Source organism: Phoxinus phoxinus, assembly GCF_949152265.1.
Source record: "Phoxinus phoxinus genome assembly, chromosome: 7".
NCBI lineage: Eukaryota > Metazoa > Chordata > Actinopteri > Cypriniformes > Leuciscidae > Phoxinus > Phoxinus phoxinus.
Window position 1 is genome coordinate 24336651 of NC_136882.1, and position 23820 is coordinate 24360470.

At 37.1% G+C, this 23820-nt stretch overlaps 1 protein-coding gene across 2 annotated transcripts; it reads left to right on the forward strand.

Moving 5' to 3' along the window:
• Nucleotides 1–2416: 2416 nt before the first annotated feature.
• idh1 (isocitrate dehydrogenase (NADP(+)) 1) lies at nucleotides 2417–22125 on the forward strand. Of its 2 annotated transcripts, none has more exons than XM_079619389.1 (9): nucleotides 2417–2682; nucleotides 11729–11858; nucleotides 14830–15121; nucleotides 15322–15427; nucleotides 17123–17300; nucleotides 17594–17745; nucleotides 20637–20777; nucleotides 20915–21077; nucleotides 21378–22125. In XM_079619389.1, the coding sequence occupies exons 1-9, from the start codon at nucleotides 2649–2651 to the stop codon at nucleotides 21469–21471; spliced, it is 1290 nt and encodes a 429-aa protein (XP_079475515.1). In that variant the 5' UTR covers nucleotides 2417–2648; the 3' UTR covers nucleotides 21472–22125. The 2 variants fall into 2 exon arrangements, with proteins under 2 accessions (XP_079475515.1, XP_079475516.1); XM_079619390.1 differs by lacking the exon at nucleotides 2417–2682 and adding an exon at nucleotides 6849–8048.
• The last annotated feature ends 1695 nt before the right edge of the window (nucleotides 22126–23820 follow it).

Sequence of the window (23820 nt, forward strand, 5' to 3'; positions counted from 1 at the left end):
GTCGAGGAAGGTGTTCTGCGGGGCCAGCAGACCTCTCATCACGGGCATCCTGGTGCGGGTCGACTGCGACCTCCTCCCGCCTCTGCGCCCACCAGAGGCAGTGGACTCCTGGTCACCCCCGAACCCAGGTAAGAATCGGGATGTTCCGGGCGCGCATCCTAGACCCTGCAGGAGCGCCCCGATCCGTGATACGCGCGGCTCCACTTTGGCAGATCAGCAGTGACCATATCCCTCAACGGAAAGCCCACATATCTGCCTTACATCGTGTCATAAAGAGGGCGAAAATCCGCGTACTTGTCTCTGTAAATCAGGTGCTTGGTGATGAGATGAACCTGTGCGTAACGGCAGCGCTGGAGACCGGAGCTCCGACTGGTGAAGCGACTGCGTACTGCTGCCGTGTGAACTCCTCTGTGCCACCACGATCCTTTCTCTCTACATCAATATTACTGGCGTTCTCTAGTTGCTATAACCAGCAGATGTCACGTCACGTGGTGAGCAGAGTCTGGTGAGGAGGCTAGAACCCTTGTGCCAGCTGATTGTCTTTTTATTATTTATGGAAGGTTCTTTGTTCAGATGACATAGTCGACAAACAAAACAAATTTGGTAAGATAATTAAAATACATACAAAATTATTTGAATTGTCTTCACCTCTATAATATAATGACACATTTGTCAAGGTAGTGTAACTGTTTGGAGATTTTTTTTTTACTCTTGAATTATTTTAAAATAAATGTTTGTATAAGTAGGCTAGTTGGTATGACTTGTTATTTCTTTAAAAAAAATGTGTATAGGCAAATCAAAAATGCGTTTTTGAAGTCATGAAATTCACTTTTTCCAGTTGCAATATATTTATTTTACCTTGAAAGCCATGTCTGAAAATGCTTTTGAAAATATAATTAAGTGACGTGGTAAAGTTCAAGGCAAGCATTTTGGTACTTTTCACTTGGTTACATCACTTGACATTTTTTTTTATTGCAAAAAAAAAAAAAATCTGGATTTTTGTACAAAATGTAATGTTTCTTCTAAGAACTTAGCATTTGTGTGATTTTTATCATCTACATCATCTTTATTTGTTATTGATTCATAAATCAAACAGTATAATAAATAATAGTAAATAGTAAATATATATAGCCTATATATATATAGGCTATATGTTTTACTGTTACCCCTGAATTTATTTTATATTTAATTTGTACTCGATCAATATGTGTGTTGTTAATAACACCAGAATTGAATAATGGTGGGAATAATCTTTATTGTAATTTTTTTCTCTGGGTAGAAGAAATAAAATACAGTGTCTCCATGGAACAAAATAATGAGAATAACAATTGAACGTGATTTGACACAGGCAAAAAATAAACTATTTCACAACTCACCACTGAGGTGGAAATGCTGTAGTTCAAAATATAAATAGAATAATAAAATGTAATAAACATAGAAAGTTTATCTTACTGTATATATATATATAACCCTTCAACATAAACAAAAACATTCTTCTTTTTCTCTTCAATGCTAAAAACTCTCAAATGTAAAATTTGTCACCTTGGCCTGCAGACTTACATCCAGTATGCCCAAAATATTCCAAAAACGTGGGTCCATTCATACAGTTTGCAATTTAACTCATCAGGATTCCCTTTAAGACAAATTTTGTGTTGCTATAAAAATATACAAAATAAAAGGCAGATTTTAGGAACGCTAAACCAGAGGTCTTCAAACGTGGAGCCCCAGGTGACCATAAGGGGTTTGTGGGAAAGTTTAGAGAAAAACAATAAAATATAAATATATTTATAAAATATAAATATAAAAAATAAATAAATATATGCTTTTGATTTAAATAAATAAATGATTAAAATTAATACAAATTAATTAAATAAAAAGGATTAAAATAAATAAACAAATACATTAAAGATATAACAGTACATTGCAGTGAGCAGGAAAAATATATATATTTTACACATATTAAAGGGATAGTTCACTTTAAAATTAAAATTCTGTCATCATTTACTCACCCTCAAGTTGTTTCAAACCTGTATTAATTTATTTCTTCTGCTGAACACAAAGAAAGATATTTTGAAGAATGTCAGTAACCAAACAGTAGTCTGAACCCATTGACTTCCATAGTATTTTTTTTTCCTACTATGGAAGTCAATGGGTACAGACTACTGTTTGGTTACTGGCATTCTTCAAAATATCTTTCTTTGTGTTCAGCAGAAGAAATAAATTAATACAGGTTTGAAACAACTTGAGGGTGAGTAAATGATGACAGAATTTTAATTTTAAAGTGAACTATCCCTTTAAGTTGTAAGTTTTTTATAGCCTAGTATAAATAGGGTCTTTATGAAAAGGTAGCCTACTCTAGCTGTCATTGTAGAATTGGTGTCATTTAAAATACTGAAAACCCCTGTGCCCAAGGCAAGCTTACAGTACACACCGGTATAAATTACAAAATATGGTTGTGGCACCCACTTAGAGACTTACTAACAATGAAATTGTGACATCTGCCGGTAAGTCTGAATTCTGCAGGCAGGAGATCAAACGACTGCTCACTTTTGTGGACTCGTCTTTACTGCTCACGCGAACTCAGAGGATAAATACAGTTTCGCATATGAAGAGCAGCAGCGTGCTCGTGATAATGGTGGACTGAGAATATGGACTGCTCAAGAAACAGAATGCGTTTCGGAGGTAGGCTGAACCTATATCTGTCTACTGTTTCTTATGCTTTTGTTGCTAAAAGTTAGCAGGATGCATGATAACTAGAAATCAACCAGTTGTTTTGTGTGTAAGGGCTCATTCAAAACCATTCACAAATTGGTTTATGAATATTGCAGTTGGTATCGCTGTTACTTTAGGGGGGAAATCTGTCACTTTGGTCAAGAGACACTCTTTTATGACGCGGTAGTATGTTACACCAATTGACTGCATACTTGACAGAATTTACCTTTAAATAGAACGCAATACCTTAAAATAGAAATTTAGATAGACGGGTAATAGAAGTAGCCACTTAGGTAAAGTTGGTTTTATATTCGCACATTCACACTTTTTTGCTTAAAAAGTGTCTCAATAACATATGCAATAAAGCATATTTTTGCAAAATAAAAGCAGCTACATGATCTTTAGGACAAGGATGGTGAACTACAACATTTTCCACAATCGATCAAAATGGGCAAGTATTGTTTTAATGGCATACAAACTTGCGAATGTTCACTGAATATCCAATGTAGTGCGGTGAACAAGATAGGGACCGTCTAAAAAGTTGTCTTTTTTTTCCATTGTGTGCAAACAGACAACTACATTTTTTCAAACTACAGATGTACCAGCAAATATCTCTCACATTATGTGTTCTAATGCTATTGATTGTACTTTAGCAACAATAAAAAGTGCATTATAATGATTGTATTTAGGAAACCTGCCTCACTGTACATAATTTACATAAGTACTTTTTAGAATAAAATTACATTAATTCACCAAAGGGATTTTTTACTATCCGAAGGTTGTAGCATGTTCCCAGTGACCAGTCTGACTTACTACAGGTGAGATTTTTTACAAAAACTCCCTTACTGTACGTACAGTTGACAAATATGTTTTTTTAAAAATTACAGTAATTCACAGTAAGTTTTTTTTCGTGTTCAAAAGGCTGTAGTGCTTTCCTACGGACCAGACTGACTTACTACAGGTGAAATTTTGACAATACCTCCCTTACTGTACAATTATCAAATATGTTTATGTAATAAACATATTATTACATATATTATTACATATTTTTATTGCATATGTTTGTGAAATAAACTGTAATTCACCTATAGTGATTTTATTTTAATATTCCAAAGGTTGTAGTACTTTTCTAGTGAAAGGACTGACTTACTACAGGTGAAATTGTGACAATACCTCGCTTACTGTACGTACAATTATCAAATATGTTTATGAAAGAATTACTGTAATTCACCGTAAGTATTTTTTCATGTTCCAACGGTTGTAGTACTTTCCTAGTGACCCGACTGACTTACTACAGGTCAAATTGTGACAATACCACCCTTACTGTACGTACAATTGACAAATAAGTTTATGAAAAAATTACTGTAATTCACTGTAAGTATTTTTTAGTGTTTCAAAGGTTGTAGTACTTTCCTAGTGACCCGACTGACTTACTACAGGTGACATTTTGACAATACCTCCCTTACTGTACAATCATCAAATATGTTTATGTAATACACATTATTACATGTTTATTACATATGTTTATGTAATAAACTGTAATTCACCTATAATGTTTTTTTTATATTCCAAAGTCTGTAGTACTTTCCTAGTGATTAGACTGACTTACTACAGTTTAAATATTGCCAATATCGACCTTACTGTAAGTACAGTACATACATAGTATTATGAAAAAATTACTGTAATTTCAGCTTGTTCCATGTTCCAAAGGTTATAGTATGTTCCTAGTGATCACTCTACTCAATTCATTTTGATAAATGTTTTAGATAAAAGTAAGTATTAGAACTGCTGTTCCTTGTACAACACATTTCTTTCATTGATTAAAATAACGGTAAAGATTTTAGCTTAATCATATTTTCAACATTATAAATAAGCAACACCCTTATTGTAATGATTCAAGTTTAGTTTTTGTTATGAAGTCCCGAAGAAGTGGATTCTGGATTCTAATGAGTGATTTTAATCAAGATATTAATCAATATTTTTCCTTCTAAATATCAAATGAGTTGAATGACTTCTCTAGGCTTATGAGATTTTACTTTGTTATAGAAATTACCAGTGTGATTATCGGAAATGTTATTTAATGTATCCTTTAAATGTCTGTATTTGATATCTGAGGTGTGACTGAAGGGTCTGGCCCATGCCAGGAATGCAGTAACAGTGCTTGCTCATTTAGCCCGGCTTCCAGAGATGAAATATGGACTTCTTTAACAGGTGTTACTACATCCATCTGCTTTTCTAGGGTACCCTGATAGCAATGGTCTCAGCAGGGGTCATTGAAGTCTATAGTTGAGAGACCATTTCTTAGTTAAAGTCTTTACTTTACAGTTGATTTAAAGTGTGAGAGAAAGAACATGTTGTCTTGATGTTTTGAGAATACTCTCCTGTTTATTGTTAAAGCCTGGCCAAATCCAATCTTGAAGAAACTGTGTCTGTGTGTGTTAGTATTCTTGGTTACAGGTTAAGGAACAAGTGGAAATATAGCTGCAAGCAGCGATACCGGGCCAAGCCCCTGAAGCAGCAGCAAGAGCAGGGAGAGTAAAAACAGCAGAAATTGAACATACATGAAAAAACAGCTGGTTCAGAAGTACAGGTGAAAATTAACTCAAAATGAACAGAAGTTCAGATGAGAATGAACACATAATGAACAAGACAAACTTATTTCTAACCCAAGAGGAAGAAAGATTAGTACAATGTTAAATAATAAAGGAATCGATATGACACAACATTACACACAATTTTATAAAGTCGTTCCACACGGGCTTGAACCCACTATCTCTGGGTCAGATGCCTGACTCTCATCTCATTGCGCCACTGGGAAGTTGTGTCTTTGTGCATAAGGTCCATACTTCAAGTGAGAAGCAACTCAAAATTATACATTTTTATATACATTTGCTGCATGTTGGTATTTATTGAGTTCCTTCACATATAGACACCATATCTGGAAAAGAAGCAACTTTTCCACCACTTAAGGCCACAGTACCTCTTGCGGTCTGGGCATGTGCCACACAGGATTCGAACCCACAACCGGAATGGTTCGGGGCTCGTGGTACGTGGTTTAGCAGCTTGTGCCACTCAGTTGACACTGTCTTACTAAACTGCCGAGGAGAGCCTTCAGTGTAAGAATGAGAACACAAAAGCATGTTAACCAGATTAGCAAGCTAAATTAGCTTAATGCTAATGTAGCTTATGGTTAGCCTGAGTGTTTGTGTACTGTATGTACAGTAAGGGAGTTATTGGCAAAATTTCACCTGTAGTAAGTCAGTCAGGTCATTAGGAAAGCACTACGCCCTTAGGAACACGAAAAAATACTTTAGGTGAATTACAGTAATTTTTCATAAACATATTTGACATTTGTACGTACAGTAAGGGTGGTATTGTCAAAATGTCACCTGTAGTAAGTCAGTCTGGTCACTAGGAAAGTACTACAACCTTTGAAACGCGAAAAAATACAACGAATTACAGTAATTTTTTCATTAACATATTTGTCAATTGTACGTACAGTAAGGGAGGTATTGTCACAATTTGACCTGTAGTAAGTCAGTCTGGTCACTAGGAAAGTACTACAACCTTTGAAACACGAAAAAATACTTACAGCGAATCACAGTCATTTTTTTCATAAACTTATTCGTCAATTGTACGTACAGTAAGGGAGTTGTTGTCACAATTTGACCTGTAGTAAGTCAGTCTGGTCACTAGGAAAGTACTACAACCTTTGGAACATGAAAAAATCCATTTGGTGAATTACTGTAAGTTTTACATAAAAATATTTGCGTACTGTATGTAGAATACACAAAAGTAAACTAAAGCAGTCTAGGTGAATACGCATCAAATATCAAACCTAAAACTATGTTTACCCTGTTTGGCAACTTTTTTTTTTGAAAACTTGACTATGTTCGTGGCGCTGTCCGCGTATGTGGTACTGAAGGTCATGATCCAGTCTGAACCTTGGGTAAATTTGGTTTTATATTCAGATATTCACCGAGATATTCAATATCTCGTGAGCTGAATATTGTTCCTACACAAATAACATTGTTTCAATATTTTAATCTTCCTCAAAACGAGCTTTCCTTCAGGTTTGCACTTTGCAGATGGTCCCTTCTTAGAAGCCTGCGCATAGAGATCAATGTATTTTGTCCACTGCGAAGGAAAGATCGTTTTGAGGAAAAATAGGTTGTAGCTTCTGGTGTTATATGTGTAGTTATATGTGATAGGTGTTTTGTGTAGCAACAACGTTTAGTTCACGAGTTATTGAACGCGGAAGTCCGCGAATGTGCGAATATGCGAATATAAAACCAACTTTACCTAAGTGAAGTAGCCTACGATAAAAGTGAGTAGAATTGCCAGGAGGTCGTCTAAAATGGAGTGTCCAAAATGGGCAGGGCTTGGTGGCCCGGATTATCTCGAAGTTGTCAGGAACGATGGGTCTAAAAATATTTTTCTGTTTCAAGTCTTCATTGTTTGTTTTCAGTTGGGTGTAAATTAATAATAAAATAAATATTGACAAGACGGCCATAGTCGTAGTCACGTGGTATTATTTTTCCGCGCTGAATCAGACTTTACTAATTAATAACAGTTTGAGTTATATATTGTTGTTGCGTGAATGAAATCCAAAACATGCGTCATTAAACACAAACCCATAATGCAATTAGCAAATGCAAATCAAATGTATTAATCTAATTGACCTTATAAGCCAGATCATCAATTCCTTCTGGAAATGAGTTGTTGTTTTGCATTTATTTTTAAAATATTGGCCGAAACTACCATATTATTTACCAAAAATTAAACGTCAGAATTCAGTGTGAAAGCCAGAAGTCAGGTAAAGATAAGACATGGTTAACGGTTTCCGTTTGTATTTGTTTTGCATAGGGCCTAATGAACTAAAATTGTGACCCCAAAAAATTGCGGATAATATGTTTTGTCTTCTAAGTGAAAATGTTGTATTAGTTTTTTTTTTTCAAAGTTATTGCTTAATTATATTTTAGAAGGTGAAGAAAATGTGCAGCTCAACGAAGGATTCGTTTTTTTGAGCTGTATAGTGCCACCTAGAGGAAGGCAAGTGTCTATCCCACTTCATACAGCTAATTGTCCAGAAACATGCCTCCAAATATGATTCATAACGAGGGAGGGGCTAGTCGTTTGAGTTAGTTCCTTATTCTCTTGGATTGGTGGATGTTTATCTGATTGAGGAGTGCAGAGCAGGGGAGAGCCTATGCCGTCCGCTCAGCTGATACGAAACAACGCCTTCCAAGACTAGTCCAAAACCTTTCAAGCTTCCATAAGAACACATCAACCATCTATTACTCCTCATTTACTCCCGTACAACCTCAAGAGAAAAGGTAGGCTTCGTATATTGGGTTGTGACTGTGAGACTTAGATTGTTTGCTAAATCACATTACAGTCGCTGTCGTTTGATTTGACGTTTCATGCAAAGTGCTACCGGTATGCTGAGCATTGTCGAAGAAAACACTATAAAAGTGGTGCATTCGTCAGAAAAGACAACCTCGCTGATCATATAATTGACATATTTAATGGATTGTTTGTTGCATTAATCATTTTTACGACAAATCGTAAAATAACCCCCACATTCGTCTAGCTTCATTACGATTCATTTATTAAAACATCAAGTTATGTGTGTAAATCAGTATTGCACGCTCTGTATTTGACGTTTGCTCTAGTTGCTTTATGTAACCAGTTCGTAAGTTAATAGTGACATACAATGATACACTTAATCTGTCGTGGTGAATAAAAGGCCAGTGTCATATTACACAATGGCTGCCTGTCTGGTAGTTGCTGTTACTTTAGCTGAAAATACATGAAACATGAGAATAACTAACTGACGTCTTTCACAAGCTGTGACATTAGTACATAAATAGTAATACCATACTGAACTGTACTTGCATTTTAGGCCAAGGTACGTAAAGAACAGTATAGCACACTGCAATGTTTAAAAATAAAAGTTTGAAAACCATAAAAAAACATGTTTTTGTTACATGCTGCAGACTTCTAAATCTGACATGTTGTGCTTATTGGTCTGCACGTTTAAAAAGCTTGTCTGTTAAAATATGGAGCTTATATTATGACAAAATGATTTGAATTTGAATTGTGTAAATCTGAATTATTTGCAAGTGTAATCTAACAAAATTGAATTTTAGGTGGTAGTTTAAATAGTTCTGAATTTGAATTTTTTTAAACGAATATTGAACATTTGAAATTTAACAAATTGAAATGTTTTTATGGCTGAATTTTATAGACATGTATTTTCAAACAGTAATATTCAGTTTAAAAAAATTCAGATTCAAGTTTTCAAGATGAAGAAATTCAGAACTTCAAATTCAGTTTTCTAAAATTCAATGTCAAAAATTCAAGTTCAAAAATTCAGATCTGACAGAAAGTAGGTCACAGGTCATCCACAGGGAAGAGTATATGATCTCAGAAAAGTCGAACAGAGCATTTTGGCCAATTGGGGACTGCGGAAGTTTTCCAGCGCGAACGTGGTGGTGGTTCAAGAGGTTGCCACTCTCTGACTCTTGTCATGAATCGCCGGGAGGTCTATTACATGTACGACGCAGTCTAGACCGGACGCGAACGGTGCGACGCGACCCGTGAAATCCCCAACAGCACACGGATTCCCCATCCTATTTCTGACCTAGTCCCAGCTCTTTGCAACAGTCGCTTCAAGCTGTGTTGCGTCGCGCCGCTCGCGTCCTGTCTGTGTAACTGAGGTCTAGTAGACAAGCTGGCGTTCTAATCAATTTTACACAAAATGTAGGCTACTTTAAAACAAACACCAGAGACCGCTTAGACAAATGTCCCACGTGCTGAGAACGCTAACCTAACATAAACACAAAATCATTCATGTTTAAGAATCTTAACGTTACCTCCGGGCGATTCATGACAAGAGTGGACATTCTAAAACGCTTACGTGAAAACCGCTTAACGTGGCTCACTGTACGAAGATAGTGATATTAAAGGACCAAACTCAGTACAAATCATATTAATAAACCATACTTTGTATAAAAAAATCAGATGAGCCCAGAATACCTACGCAACGCGTTTAATTGTGCGTTAAGCATTTCCTTACCATAGAAAACCGTTATAAGAAAACGCTTAACGTGGCTCACTGTACAAAGACAGTGATATAAGGACCGTACACATCATATTAATAAACCATACTATGTATAAAAAATCAGATGAGCCCAGAATATGAACGCAACGCGTTAAGCATTTCCTTACCATAGAAAACCTATAAGAAAACGCTTAACGTGGCTTACTGTACAAAGACAAGGACCAAACTCAGTAGCCTACGCATCATAATAATAAACCATGTATAAAAAATCAGATGAGCCCAGAAGAACGCAACGCGTTAAGCAAATTCCTTAATAGAAAACCGATATGAAAACGCTTAACGTGGCTTACTGTACGAAGACAGTGATATTAAAGGACCAAACTCAGTACAAATCATATTAATAAACCACTTTGTATAAAAAATCAGATGAGCCCAGAATATGAACGCAACGCATTTAATTAAGCATGTTCTAATCATAGAAAACCGTTATAAGAAAACGCTTAACGTGGCTTAATAAACCTTAAATGGTCCTTAATAAACCATAGGCCTGCCTACTATGTATAACAAATCAGGTTTAAGGTTTATTAAGCCACGTTAAGTGTTTTCTTATAACGGTTTTCTAAGAACATGCTTAAAGCGTAATTAAACGCATTGCGTTCATATTCTGGGCTCATCTGATTTTTTATACATGTATGGTTTATTAATATGATGTGTACAGTCCTTATATATCACTGTCTTTGTACAGTAGCCTAAGCCACGTTAAGCGTTTTCTTATAACGGTTTTCTATGGTAAGGAAATGCTTAACGTTAACGCACAATTAAACGCGTTGCGTAGGTATTCTGGGCTCATCTGATTTTTTTATACAAAGTATGGTTTATTAATATGATTTGTACTGAGTTTGGTCCTTTAATATCACTATCTTCGTACAGTGAGCCACGTTAAGCGGTTTTCACGTAAGCGTTTTAGAATGTCCACTCTTGTCATGAATCGCCCGGAGGTAACGTTAAGATTCTTAAACATGAATGATTTTGTGTTTATATGTTAGGTTAGCGTTCTCAGCACGTGGGACATTTGTCTAAGCGGTCTCTGGTGTTTGTTTTAAAGTAGCCTACATTTTGTGTAAAATTGATTAGAACGCCACCTTGTCTACTAGACCTCAGTTACACAGACAGGACGCGAGCGGCGCGACGCAACACAGCTTGAAGCGACTGTTGCAAAGAGCTGGGACTAGGTCAGAAATAGGATGGGGAATCCGTGTGCTGTTGGGGATTTCACGGGTCGCGTCGCACCGTTCGCGTCCGGTCTAGACTGCGTCGTACATGTAATAGACCTCCGGGCGATTCATGACAAGAGTCAGAGAGTGGCAACCTCTTGAACCACCACCACGTTCGCGCTGGAAAACTTCCGCAGTCCCCAAATGGCCAAAATGCTCTGTTCGACTTTTCTGAGATCATATACTCTTCCCTGTGGATGACCTGTGACCTACTTTCTGTCAGATCTGAATTTTTGAACTTGAATTTTTGACATTGAATTTTAGAAAACTGAATTTGAAGTTCTGAATTTCTTCATCTTGAAAACTTGAATCTGAATTTTTTAAAACTGAATATTACTGTTTGAAAATACATGTCTATAAAATTCAGCCATAAAAACATTTCAATTTGTTAAATTTCAAATGTTCAATATTCGTTTAAAAAAATTCAAATTCAGAACTATTTAAACTACCACCTAAAATTCAATTTTGTTAGATTACACTTGCAAATAATTCAGATTTACACAATTCAAATTCAAATCATTTTGTCATAATATAAGCTCCATATTAAAACAGGTTTAAGTAAAAAATGCTGACTCACTGGTTGTGTAACTTTTTTCTCAATGAAACCTATTCATTCTAAAGGGAGTAACGAATAACACTACTATACATCTTAACATAAAACTCATCAATCTCGCAGGGTCCAAAATGTCTCAGAAGATCAAAGCCGGTTCTGTGGTCGAGATGCAAGGAGATGAGATGACTAGAGTAATATGGGATCTCATAAAAGAGAAACTCATCTTTCCTTATCTGGAGCTAGACCTGCACAGGTGAGATTAAGTGTGTGTGTGTGTGTGTGTGTGTGTGTGTGTTTCTCATTATATTTGATTTCCCTTATGAACACGTTAATCTGTTCTGTAAATCTGATTTAATGCAACTTTACTGCCAATTAGTCATGCATTACAAACATTTGCCAGGGTAACGTAACCATAGTACTAAAGCTGATGCCATATCACTAGTTACTGTAAAATGATTAAATTAATATTGACTTTTCAAAATCTTTTTATTTCTATGTATTCTAAAAAGTATTAATGAATATTTATTTTTCAAACTGCTATTTTTATTTATTTGTTCTTATTATTTTGATATTCACTACATGTTTTTTTTTTAGTGCCGATAACGGCATTACTAACAGTAATCACACCACTGAGCAGGTACCTGCCAAGTTTTACAAATATGTCAGTACAGATTTCTCAGGCCACAATGTGGTAATCCTCAAGGCCAAAGAGAAGTGTTATCATCCCATACGTTAGAACATTTATTACCTAACATCGCTTTCTGTGCTTGAAATTGTCATGAATCGTCAGCATCTGAACTTTGAGCTTGTGGTTACAGTTTAATCTGAGTGGCTCTTTAGCTATGAAGTATGAAGTATAAATAAAGTGCATGAACTTGACCTGAAGTATGGTAAAATAGTGCAAACTAAAACCGTATCAGTCTGATAAGAGTATTATCAGTACGTTAGCAAACAAGGTGTCGTCACTTAAGAGGGATCTCTTATGCATGTTCATTCAGTCACTGAACTGCTCTTTGAGAGCTTGAGTTGTAAGATTGTTTGCGTATCTTTACCTCTCAACATACTTTAGTCGCATTGTTGGGCACTACAGGCTTTTATTGACGGATTAAGCTAAGTATATGGCAGCCCCTAAACATGTATGATAAATGTCTAAATCCTCTAGCGCCACCAACAGTTTTTCACAATCATGATCGCACCAGGGAGTGGAAGTAAAGTGGGTGAAAGGTCACAGCATACTTCACAATAGCGAGGACCGAGAACAAGGAAAGTATGGGAAAGTTCCGCCCCCCTGTGTTGTAGCTCAGGGATGCTCTATCTAAAGCGTGTAAAGTATGTCACACTCTTCCTCACTAGTTGTAGATACTCTGAGAAGATGCCTTCATTATTTCAGTCACACAGATCCAGAACAGATGAGGCCTTTCATTTGCTCAACTGCTCAGAGCACAAGTGAGAGTTGCTTGGATGAATTTAAATCAGCATGGATTTAACTTTAGTTTGGAGATTCCTGACTATTCAAAGGTTTAAAGGCATGTTTTTGGTAGCTGGAGATCACAAAGTATTTACAGAATGAAATGTATGGGGATATGAATAATAAATTAAATAATTTTGAAACAATTCGGCTCTAGCACTCTCAGCTCAGCTAACACATTTTACTACATTTAAAATGCTTTCTGCAGAATTCCACAGATTTTGTCCCACTACAAGGCAAACAAAGCATGTACACTACCATTCAAGTTTTAGTGACAGTAAAAAATGTTTTATTATTCTTTGAAAATAATTAAGGCTTTAGTTCAGCAAGAAGGATGCATTCAATTGATCAAAAGTGACAGTAAAACAATGTTCCACAAAATTTCCTGTTTCAGGGAAATGCTGGTTTTTTTACTTTCCATTCTTCAAAGAATCCTGAAATGTAACATGGTTTCCATTTAAAACAAGCAGAACTGTTTTCAACCATGATGATAAGAAATGTTTCTTGGGCAGCAGATCAGCATATTAGAATGATTTCTGAAGGATCATGACACTGAAGACTGGAGTAATGATGCTGAAAATTCAGCTGTGCCATCACATAAATAAATTACTTTTAAAAAATATATTAAAATAGAAAAGTTATTTTAAATTGTAATAGTATTCTGTCTGGAACAGTGTCTTTGTGCTAAATTACCATGGCTCCCATTGACCTCATTTAAAGTGTGCCGTGGGGCGCCGTCTTCTGACTGCTAGTGTTCTGGTTGTGTTCCGAGTCCAACATTACAAATTTGGCTGTCAGTATGAACTTGAGTTATACACTTAAAAAAAAAAAAAAAAACTTTAAAAAAAAAAAATATTTTAGACATTGTTATTGTAAAGTATTATGTAGGCAGGAAAGTAGAAGGGAATGGGATCGGAACAATACCCAGGTCAGACTCAAACCTGCAGTCCACTGCACTACAGATCAGACAGGTTATAAGCTATAGACCTTATGTAGCCCGTCTTCCGGTTTGTAGATAAGATCTTACAGATTTATGAATGAACCACTAATTTTAGAATCTTCCCAGTTTACTGACATTTGTTATGACATCTGCTTCAAACGTTACAATGCTCATGATAACTTTAGTTAACTCTACAATAAGTAAACCCACTTCACCAGCTAATTACTATTAAAGGATTAGTTCACTTTTAAAGTGAAAATTCTGTCATCATATACTCACCCTTAAGTTGTTTCAAACCTGTATGAATTTCTTTCCTCTGCTGAACACAAAGGAAGATATTTAGAAGAATGTCAGTAACCAGACAGTTTTTGGTTCCCAATGACTTCCATAGTAGGAAAAAAATATACTATGGCAGTCATTGGGAACCAAAAACTGTCTGGTTACTGACATTCTTCTAAATATCTTCCTTTGTGTTCAGCAGAGGAAAGAAATTCATACAGGTTTGAAACAACTTAAGGGTGAGTATATGATGACAGAATTTTCACTTTAAAAGTGAACTAATCCTTTAAATACTAATTAAAATTCTGAAGATGGCTGTGTGCTTGCTTCTCTGGCGCTAAGGTTTATAAAACGCATTTTTCTCCCTTTCCACTTGAATCGGCATCAATAATAGAACCTTTATAATTATCTGATTTTTTTTACTTCTAAAATATAAATTGCAAAGAAATGCATGATTATTAATGTCAAGAACATCACCGTGTAGTTCTCATAGATGAGCAAAACTCAAGTTTTTTTTTTGCTGTGTGTGTGTGGTAGCTTTGACCTGGGAATGGAGAACCGTGATGCCACCGACGACAAGGTGACAGTTGAGGCGGCAGAGGCTGTGAGGCGCTACAACGTTGGCATCAAGTGCGCCACCATCACTCCTGATGAGAAGCGTGTGGAGGAGTTCAAGCTCAAGAAGATGTGGCGCTCTCCCAATGGAACAATCAGGAACATCCTGGGTGGCACTGTGTTCCGAGAGGCTATCATCTGCAAAAACATTCCCCGCTTGGTTCCTGGGTGGATCAAGCCTATAATTATCGGCAGACACGCACATGGTGACCAGGTGAGGAGCTCCTACTCGTGCATATATTAAAAAGTCTATAATTAAGTCTAATTGTGAATTTGTTCTGGGGATTTTTTTTTCTTCATATCGCTGCTGTTTTATCAAAATGTACATGCCTAAGGAAACATCCTTTAATCTTGGTAAGATCCCATTACAGGTAAAAGGTATTCTGAAATAACATGTCCTCTTCACTTTTACAGTACAAAGCTACAGATTTTGTTGTCCCGGGCCCTGGAACAGTGGAAATGACGTACACTCCCAAAAACGGAGGGGAGACGCTTAAGTTTGTTGTCCATAACTTTGAAGGTAACCAGTGATTTACAATAGTGTTGGTGTTTTGAAATTAAGTTTAGAAGTATTTTTTTAAAGCCACCGTGAAATCAAAATATACAATTCCTATTTAAAAAAAGTTATCTTTCATTAATGAATTCATCATTAATCCCCCTTCACAACCACATCTGATGACATATATACTGGCGCAAGGGCGGGACAGCCATTCAATCAATTCCAAATGGACAAAATGTGCCACCCTACTACTTTTTTTTTTCTTGTTCGAGAAGCCGGTTTACTCAAATGTACATTATAAGACTATTGCAACTTCCATTCATGCTGACTTTAAACAATCTGGTTTATTTGATCTGAATTATTTACTGTGGAATAGTCCTTGGATGCATCTGAAATCACATACTCCAAGTACTTATTTTGAATAAGTATTACTTTGTGACCGTTAAAAAAAGTCTGTTCTATATAGTATGTATGTATTAATGTAATCCAGATGTACTACATTCATCATGGTATCATTGCCATGTGATGTGACCTCAGTTGTTTGTCTGCTACACTGCTATTCACAAATCCTCTCCTGTGGCCTCATGGGATTGTAATTTGTTCATTTGTATACACACGTCAGAATCTCGCTGGAAGTAGTAGGTATTTATAACTGTTTTATAAACACTATGAATTTACAGAGGTGTAAAGAGTAAAATTACAGGTACATTAGAGTGAAAAAGATTCCATTAATAAACCAATATCCTTCAAAAAGACCTCTTAAATATAACTAATAATATTAAGTAGAATTAAATAGTCAAAGCCTACTTGCACCGGACATCATCGGCCTCATCACTGACTACAGCCATGTCCTCATCTCGTATATATATATTATACATATGACGTTCAGTGCAAGTAGCCTTTGACCATTTTATTCTACTGAATATTATTTGTTATATAGAGTGAAAATTATAACAAATATAGGATAGCTTATATAAATATATGAATCCTGCGATTCAGCAACTACCTGCTAATGCACTCACATTCATTTAAAGTAGCCATGTTGACAAGCTTGGGTGAGTAAAGGCAAAATGCACAAGTTATAGTACCTTCAGTGCCCTGAAGATGGTGCTATCGCTTCTTTTGTAGCAGAAATAAACTGTTGCAGGAAAAGTTGGGTACCATGCAAAATGTAATGAGTAATTGTATTACTCATCACAAATCTATTGGAGTAAAGTGTACATATAGGCCTCTACTAAGTAGAGGGTAAAAGTTACTAATATATTTGATGCTCTGTCAAACTACAATGTAGCCAGAAATATATGGTAACTAATTACTACATTTACTCCAATACTTTACACCACTGTGAATTCTTATATACTACTCTTTTCACATACTTTTTTTCGCCTACTATTTAGTAAGGAAGTATGTGTTTTTGGATGCAACTCTTCTGCATCTCAAAGATGTATAAATGTCTCTGTATGATGATGTCATTACAGTGGACTGTGACCTGTTTGAGCACCGAACATGTTTGTCTAGTCAATGTTACAGTATAAAGCCACATGGCCAGATTAACACTCTCCTGGGTCTGCAAATACTGATCAGATGAAATTGTGCAAAGATTGGATTTGAAATCATTTGGAATGTAGCCTACTTGATTCTAAATATAATTTTGCGCAAGCATATCTGCTTTCAGACCAGGTTTTCTTGACAAATGTCATGATTATATATGTTCAGGTACTGGTGGAGTTGCTCTGGGGATGTACAACACAGACAGCTCAATCCGGGACTTTGCTCACAGCTCTTTACAGATGGGGTTGACCAAAGGCTGGCCGATGTATCTCAGCACCAAAAACACCATCCTGAAGAAATATGATGGCCGTTTCAAAGATATTTTCCAGGAGATCTATGAAAAGTGAGTAACCATGAAATGGTTGCGTATGAATTGTGGATCTAGTTACACAGGGTCTTTTGAACTAAAGCAGCATTGAGTGCTTTTACTGTATTTGTGATAACTGTGAAAATCTGCCTGTTATAAAACAAATTTGAATGGCTTAAATCAATAAACGCATGGCATTTTTTTATTATAAAAGGTTTTCTCCTGTCACATTTAATCATAATCGCTTATGCCTACACTGAACAAACTAAAAAATTAGAAGTTGCTTTTGTAACTATAGCATTCTGAAACGGTGTATGTGTGTGTTGCAGAGACTACAAGGCTCAGTATGAGGCCAAAGGCATCTGGTATGAGCATCGGCTGATTGATGACATGGTGGCTCAGGCCATGAAGTCTGAAGGTGGCTTTATCTGGGCCTGCAAGAACTATGATGGAGACGTGCAGTCAGACTCTGTAGCTCAGGGTGAGTAAAACTAACATGCAGTGAAATTACTAGGGCTGTTTTCGACTAAGGATTTTCATAGTCGAATCTGATTCGTTAGATTTTGCCGTAGTCGACTGATAGTCGAACTTTTTTTTTTTTTTTTTTTTAGATAGCAGCTATATTTGTTTTCATTTCAAACAAAAGAGCTATAAAAAAAACTAAAATAAAAACATGGTGTGTAACAAATAGCTTTTATTCATTTAAAGCCAGATGAACAAAACATATCACACATATATCAAACATCAGAAAAGTTCACATAAAATAAGAACAAATTGGCTTCAAAAACAACAACGTGCCAAAACATGCCTTTATCTCTCACTTAGGAACCTATTTCTTGGCTTTTAATTCACAGTTCACACTCGGGAATCGGGATAAAAAATAAATAAATAAAATGAAACTTAGCGCAACAGCCTGGCACTAGTCCAAAATGTCAAAAACATTTTTCAAAATACAATTCACCTTTGGCTAAGCCCCGCCCCCCTTAGTTACTGTTGCTGCCTCCGACAACTTCATCTGGGCTCTGGTTTGGTATCAACATGGCTTATGCTGTGATGGCTCTTCCTGCTGAAATTTGATCAAACTTTTATAAAGCAGCAAATAAAGTGTCCGACAGAAGTAGGCAAAAGGGGCTGCAATATGCGTTCGAAGGCTATATTCAAGACATACCGGAGAAACGCAAGCAACAACAAGGCATCCAAATAGAGGCAAAAGCATAACGGTCACAGTCAAAAAATGAACCACCGAATATCCTAATCGAGACAGAGGCTGTGACTAACAATATCAGGAGAAACACTGTTCATACAAATCTGGGTAGGTCTCTATTCACTTCTATAATCGTTATTATTTACAAAGCAAACGGACTACGCGAGTATAAAGTTGTGTTTATTAGCAGCGTGTGCTAGCGTATCAACAATTAGGGCAGAGAACCGAAATCATAACCTAAACCAGCATAAAACTGTGTAACTAGTGTAACTTCACAGTAAGGTTAAAAGGTAAATGTATCTTAGAGCAAAAGTGAGCTTGTTGATCCTTGAGGGGTTTCGCTGACTGTGAGGACGTCCACACAGTTTAATCCAAAGACGACACTTGTCAGTATTTAACTTCGGTTTTGGGAAGGGGAAAAAACGGACCCCCCCTCCAACCTCTCTGGGAAACGCGTATCTGTTTTACAAATGGCCCAGGCACAACGTTTAACCATATTTTTTATAAAACGATGACGTAATAGCCTGCCGAGACCAAAAATATGAGCCGCCTGCGTTGAAGTCAATGGAGCGCCGTGAAAAAGTGTCGGACCCTCTGTGGGAGCTCGTTCTTGGCTGCGCTGTGATTGGTCAATCTACATTCTAGGGCGTGGCATTCTAATAAGCCTGCCTGAATAAATAAAAACAATTACACAACAATGAAAATAAACATAGGCCTAATATAAGTCATAATCGAATGGGCTTCAGAAAGTGCACATGCAGCAAAAAAGAAAAGAAAAAGGAAAGGATGTCTTCGTTGCTGAGATGCTTCGCGCGCAGTTTTCAGCTTGCACTTAACTTTCTTTGGGTCATCTTTAACCTTCTCGAAATACTCCCACACTTTTGATGATTTTTTAGAAGCCATTGTGAGCCAATAAATCCGTAAACGCTAACAAATGCGGTCCGGACGTTACAGGCATGTAGTGTGCTGCTGCTCATTGGTTACATAACACTCAGCGCCGCCGCTCCCACCACGCGCATCACGCGCTGTGCGCACCAAGAGCTGAGGTGAGGGGGCACCAAAAAAATAGCCTAATGAAAAATCAATAATTATAATGCCGATATTATTTCAGTATAGAAACACAGACATCCCAAAGGAAGTTCTGGGAGTCTCCCGCATATTGATAGCGGCTCACTGATGCCCGCGAATTAGTTAAAATCTCCAGAATCTAGAGCGAGCGCGCCCGCGAGACAGAGACTGTGCTCCAAACCGCGTAGCGTATGCACCGCAGAGAGGGAGAGAGAGCAAGTCCGCGCGCGTGTTCCTCATGAAGACCAAGTTTCTCGGGGTAGGGGGGCATCATAAATAAATTATGCAATTATGCTTAGGGCACCAAAATGGCTAGCAGCGGCTCTGATAACACTTCCCTACTATTCGACCATGAGGTTCATAGTCGAATCAGACCTCTCCGAATCGAATCGTCGAATCCTCGACTATTGGAAGTCAGCCCTAGAAATTACCACATATTATTTTAGATATATCTTTTGCACCCAATGCCAAACATTTTATGGAATAAATTAATTGGTCAGTGACTGAACATAATAAAAATTATGGATTATTTCAGTGTACACTACTATTCGAAAGTTGGAGGTCAATGAGATTTCTTTATTTTCATAAAAACAAAAACAAAAATACTTTTATCCTGTAAAGAAGTATCAAGTTGATTCAAAGTGACCGTAAAGACTTTTACATTAATATAATTACCTTTTAAAAAAACAAATAAGCATATTAGAATGATTTCTGAAGGACTATGTGACACTGAAGACTGGAGTAATGCCTTTGCCATTACAGGAATAAATTACATTTGAAAATCTATATAAAAAAAATTCTAATAATATTACAATATTAGTTTTACTGTATTTTGATCAAATAAATGCAGCATTGGTGAGCATAAAAGAAACATTTTTCAAAAGCATTTAAAAAATCTTACCAACCCCAAACTTTTGTAGGGTAGTGTATCATTTAGAGTTAAAATCTTATGCAATGTGTTTTTGGTGACCGGGTGTGAAATATGCAATACTTTGAGCCCTATCATGAATTTGCGTAATGGGTTGCATTACTCTTTGTGAATGTATTATGAAAGAATTACGAAATTGATAGTGAGTAAACATTTTGGTCTCTGTCTCTAGGCTATGGGTCACTGGGTATGATGACCAGCGTACTCATATGTCCTGACGGGCGTACGGTAGAAGCTGAGGCAGCCCATGGCACAGTCACGCGGCATTATCGTATGCACCAGCAGGGCAAGGAGACGTCCACCAACCCCATCGGTGAGGAAAACACTTCATTAACAGTCTTAATCAATAAAATCCACAGATGATGCCATAGAAACTGTTTTTCATGATCCTATAAAAACAATATTCGTCGTCACACAATGCAACTTCAACTCACAATTTTATCCCGTCAGCCTCGATCTTTGCGTGGACGCGAGGTCTGCTGCACCGGGCGGAGCTGGATAAGAACGCAGAGCTGCGTGTGTTTGCTGAGGCACTAGAGGCCGTTTGTATCGAGACCATTGAAGCTGGTTTCATGACCAAGGACCTGGCCATCTGCATCAAGGGCATGTCTGGGTACGTCCATTATCTACTCTGGGTCACTTGCTCTAAAATATATGGTATTTATTGAAGGTCATTAGATAGATATCTCGGTTATTATGGTTTTGTCAGTTATAGAGTGGTGTTAGACATGGGGATTTGATGATGACTTATAGGGGACTTACAAAAGACAGCATGAATTCAGTGTTAAAGTGATACTGTTTTTTGTTTTTGTTTTGTTTTTAACACTGAGCAGTTTTTTGAAGTATAGCCATGCCTGTGTAAGGATAGTTTTGATATTTATATATGCATTTCTTTCTGTTTATTTCTTTGAAGTGTTGCACGCTCAGATTACCTCAACACTTTTGAGTTCTTGGACAAACTGGCCGAGAATCTGAAGATAAAGTTGTCAAGCCAGCCCAAACTGTAAAGCTGCTGGGTTTTGACGGGGTGTTCACGCAAACGCAGCCCTCAACCCACGTCAAGCCGCAGACTCGGTCAGCCTCATCTCCTGTCTAACCGGGACCAAAGACAGAGAAATTGACTTCACCACTACAACCAGTAGGGGAAGCAGTGCACTTTCAACTGGAAGACATGAAAGTGATTTTTTTAAATGGAAGGAGCTACTGTAACCTTCATTATGCTTTTAAAAACAAATTGGAAACATTCATATAGGACATTTTTATCCGTATTTATACATTTTATCATTGCCATTTTATTTTTAATCATGCCCCCTGTAGTGCATAAATATGTGTATTAATGTTCTACTGCTATAGTGCAGCCCATCTCTCAGGTGCTTGAATACCTGTTGCCTTATCTGTAATTGTCTCGTCTTCAGACAGCCACTCTTGAAGCCATCCCATGAACCGTAAGATTAGGTCTTAACAATGTAAATACCTGCTTATAACTGAAATGCTGGTAGTTAACACCGGTAGACATTCCTCTTCATTCTTCAACACTCTGTACCACTGTCAGTCACCATTTTACAAATTAATTTCCTTGTATGCTTCGGTTTATGTCAGTTTGTGTGCTCATGTGATCAGGTCTTGTGATATGGCATCAATAATAAATGAGACTTTTTAAGTAGAGTATCTCAAGTGTTTTGTGCTTGTCTGATCTTGTTAATTTATTAAATATGTTCGTTGTGTGAATTTAAATGTATTGTAAAGTGACATGGGGTTTCAGCTCTACTACATGGCATCCACTTCAATAATTAAATGGCAAACAAATTTATATTACTATGTAGTTTTAAATACTTCAAGCTGGATCCATGATCAAAACAATGTACTGTAAATGAGTGAATTGATGCCATGATTAAAAGTTTTTGTTATAACTTCCATAAAATCCTACCATCTATGTAGCAGAGCCGCCCAACCTAATTGTTACTCTTCCAAAAGGGTAAAAGACACAAAGGCTTGTTTTTACTCTTGTGAGTATTTCACAGTGTACAGTAGTGGCCAAAAGTGATGTCCAGCCTAGGAAAATTTACATCTTTACCCTTTATTCACGTCACCTTTATTTATATAGCGCTTTTTACAATACAGATTGTATCAAAGCAGCTTCACAGTAATAACATGAAAATAATACAAAAAACAATTTCATCATCGTCCACCTTTAAGGCAGATCTATAATATTGTTGAATATTAAATGTCCCCAACTAAGCAAGCCAGAAGGCAAGGCAACAGCGGCAAGGAACCAAAACTCCATCAGGTGACAGAATGGAGAAAAAAAACCTTGGGAGAACCCAGGCTCAGTCGGGGGCCAGTTCTCCTCTGGCCAATGAGTGAACAGTGTATGAAGTTCAGAATGAATCCGAGTATTTGTCCAGTTCCGGTTGGTTGAAGTCGGAGTGGAGAGGAGGAGAGACTGGTTGACACTTCAGGTCAGCGTCGTCGTCGTGTCCTGGCGCTGGTCCTTCATCAGATCTGGATACGGCCTGGTTCCGGTGGACAGCGGTAAACCTCGGGATAGACCGAGAGACTAATATTAGCGTAGACGCCATCCTTCTTATGATGTACATACATCAGGATTTACGGGAAGTGTTCCCGGTCCCGGCTGTTCTAAACTATGCAGCCTAACATTGAATTATATAAGTCTATAATGTGTTATGTGTATGCTAGGCCGAAGATGTCACGATCACACACAAGACGAGAAGATCCAAGTGCAGTATTTTATTAAAAGGGTAATCCGTACTCACAACAGTCCAGGCAAGGGTCAAAATCAAAAGGCAATCCAGAACACAAGATAAACAGGAATGGAAGTGTGGGGACAATATACAACGACTCTGTGACATGGACTGAAACAGACAGGGTATTTATACACAGAACCAAACAATGTAATGGGAAACAGCTGCATGATGAGTGATGAGAACAGACAAAGGATCGTGGGAAATGCAGTTCCAGAATGAATGGTGACAGTAAGGGAGAGAGACCTCTAGTGGACACCCGGGGAACACAAACCAGACACTGTGACAGAAGAGATGTGTTTTTAGTCTAGATTTGAACTGACAGAGTGTGTCTGCTTCCCGGACAATGGTAAGAAGACTGTTCCAAAGTTTTGGTGCTAAGTAGGAAAAGGATCTACCGCCAGCAGTCGATTTTGATATTCTAGCTATTATTAACTGGCCGGAATTTTGAGATCGCAGTAGACGTGAAGGACTATAATGCGTTAAGAGCTCGCTCAAGTACTGCGGAGCTAACCATTTAGTGCTTTGTAAGTGATCAGCAATATTTTAAAATTTATACGATGTTTAATAGGCAGCCAATGCAGTGTTGACAGA

Excerpts from the sequence above, each read along its gene's own strand:
- idh1 (XM_079619389.1), top strand. The coding sequence starts at position 2,649 with ATGGACTGCTCAAGAAACAGAATGCGTTTCGGAG. Across the intron at positions 15,428-17,122 it reads TGTTGTCCATAACTTTGAAG|GTACTGGTGGAGTTGCTCTG; the intron begins GTAACCAGTGAT and ends ATATATGTTCAG. Across the intron at positions 17,746-20,636 it reads GTCAGACTCTGTAGCTCAGG|GCTATGGGTCACTGGGTATG; the intron begins GTGAGTAAAACT and ends CTCTGTCTCTAG.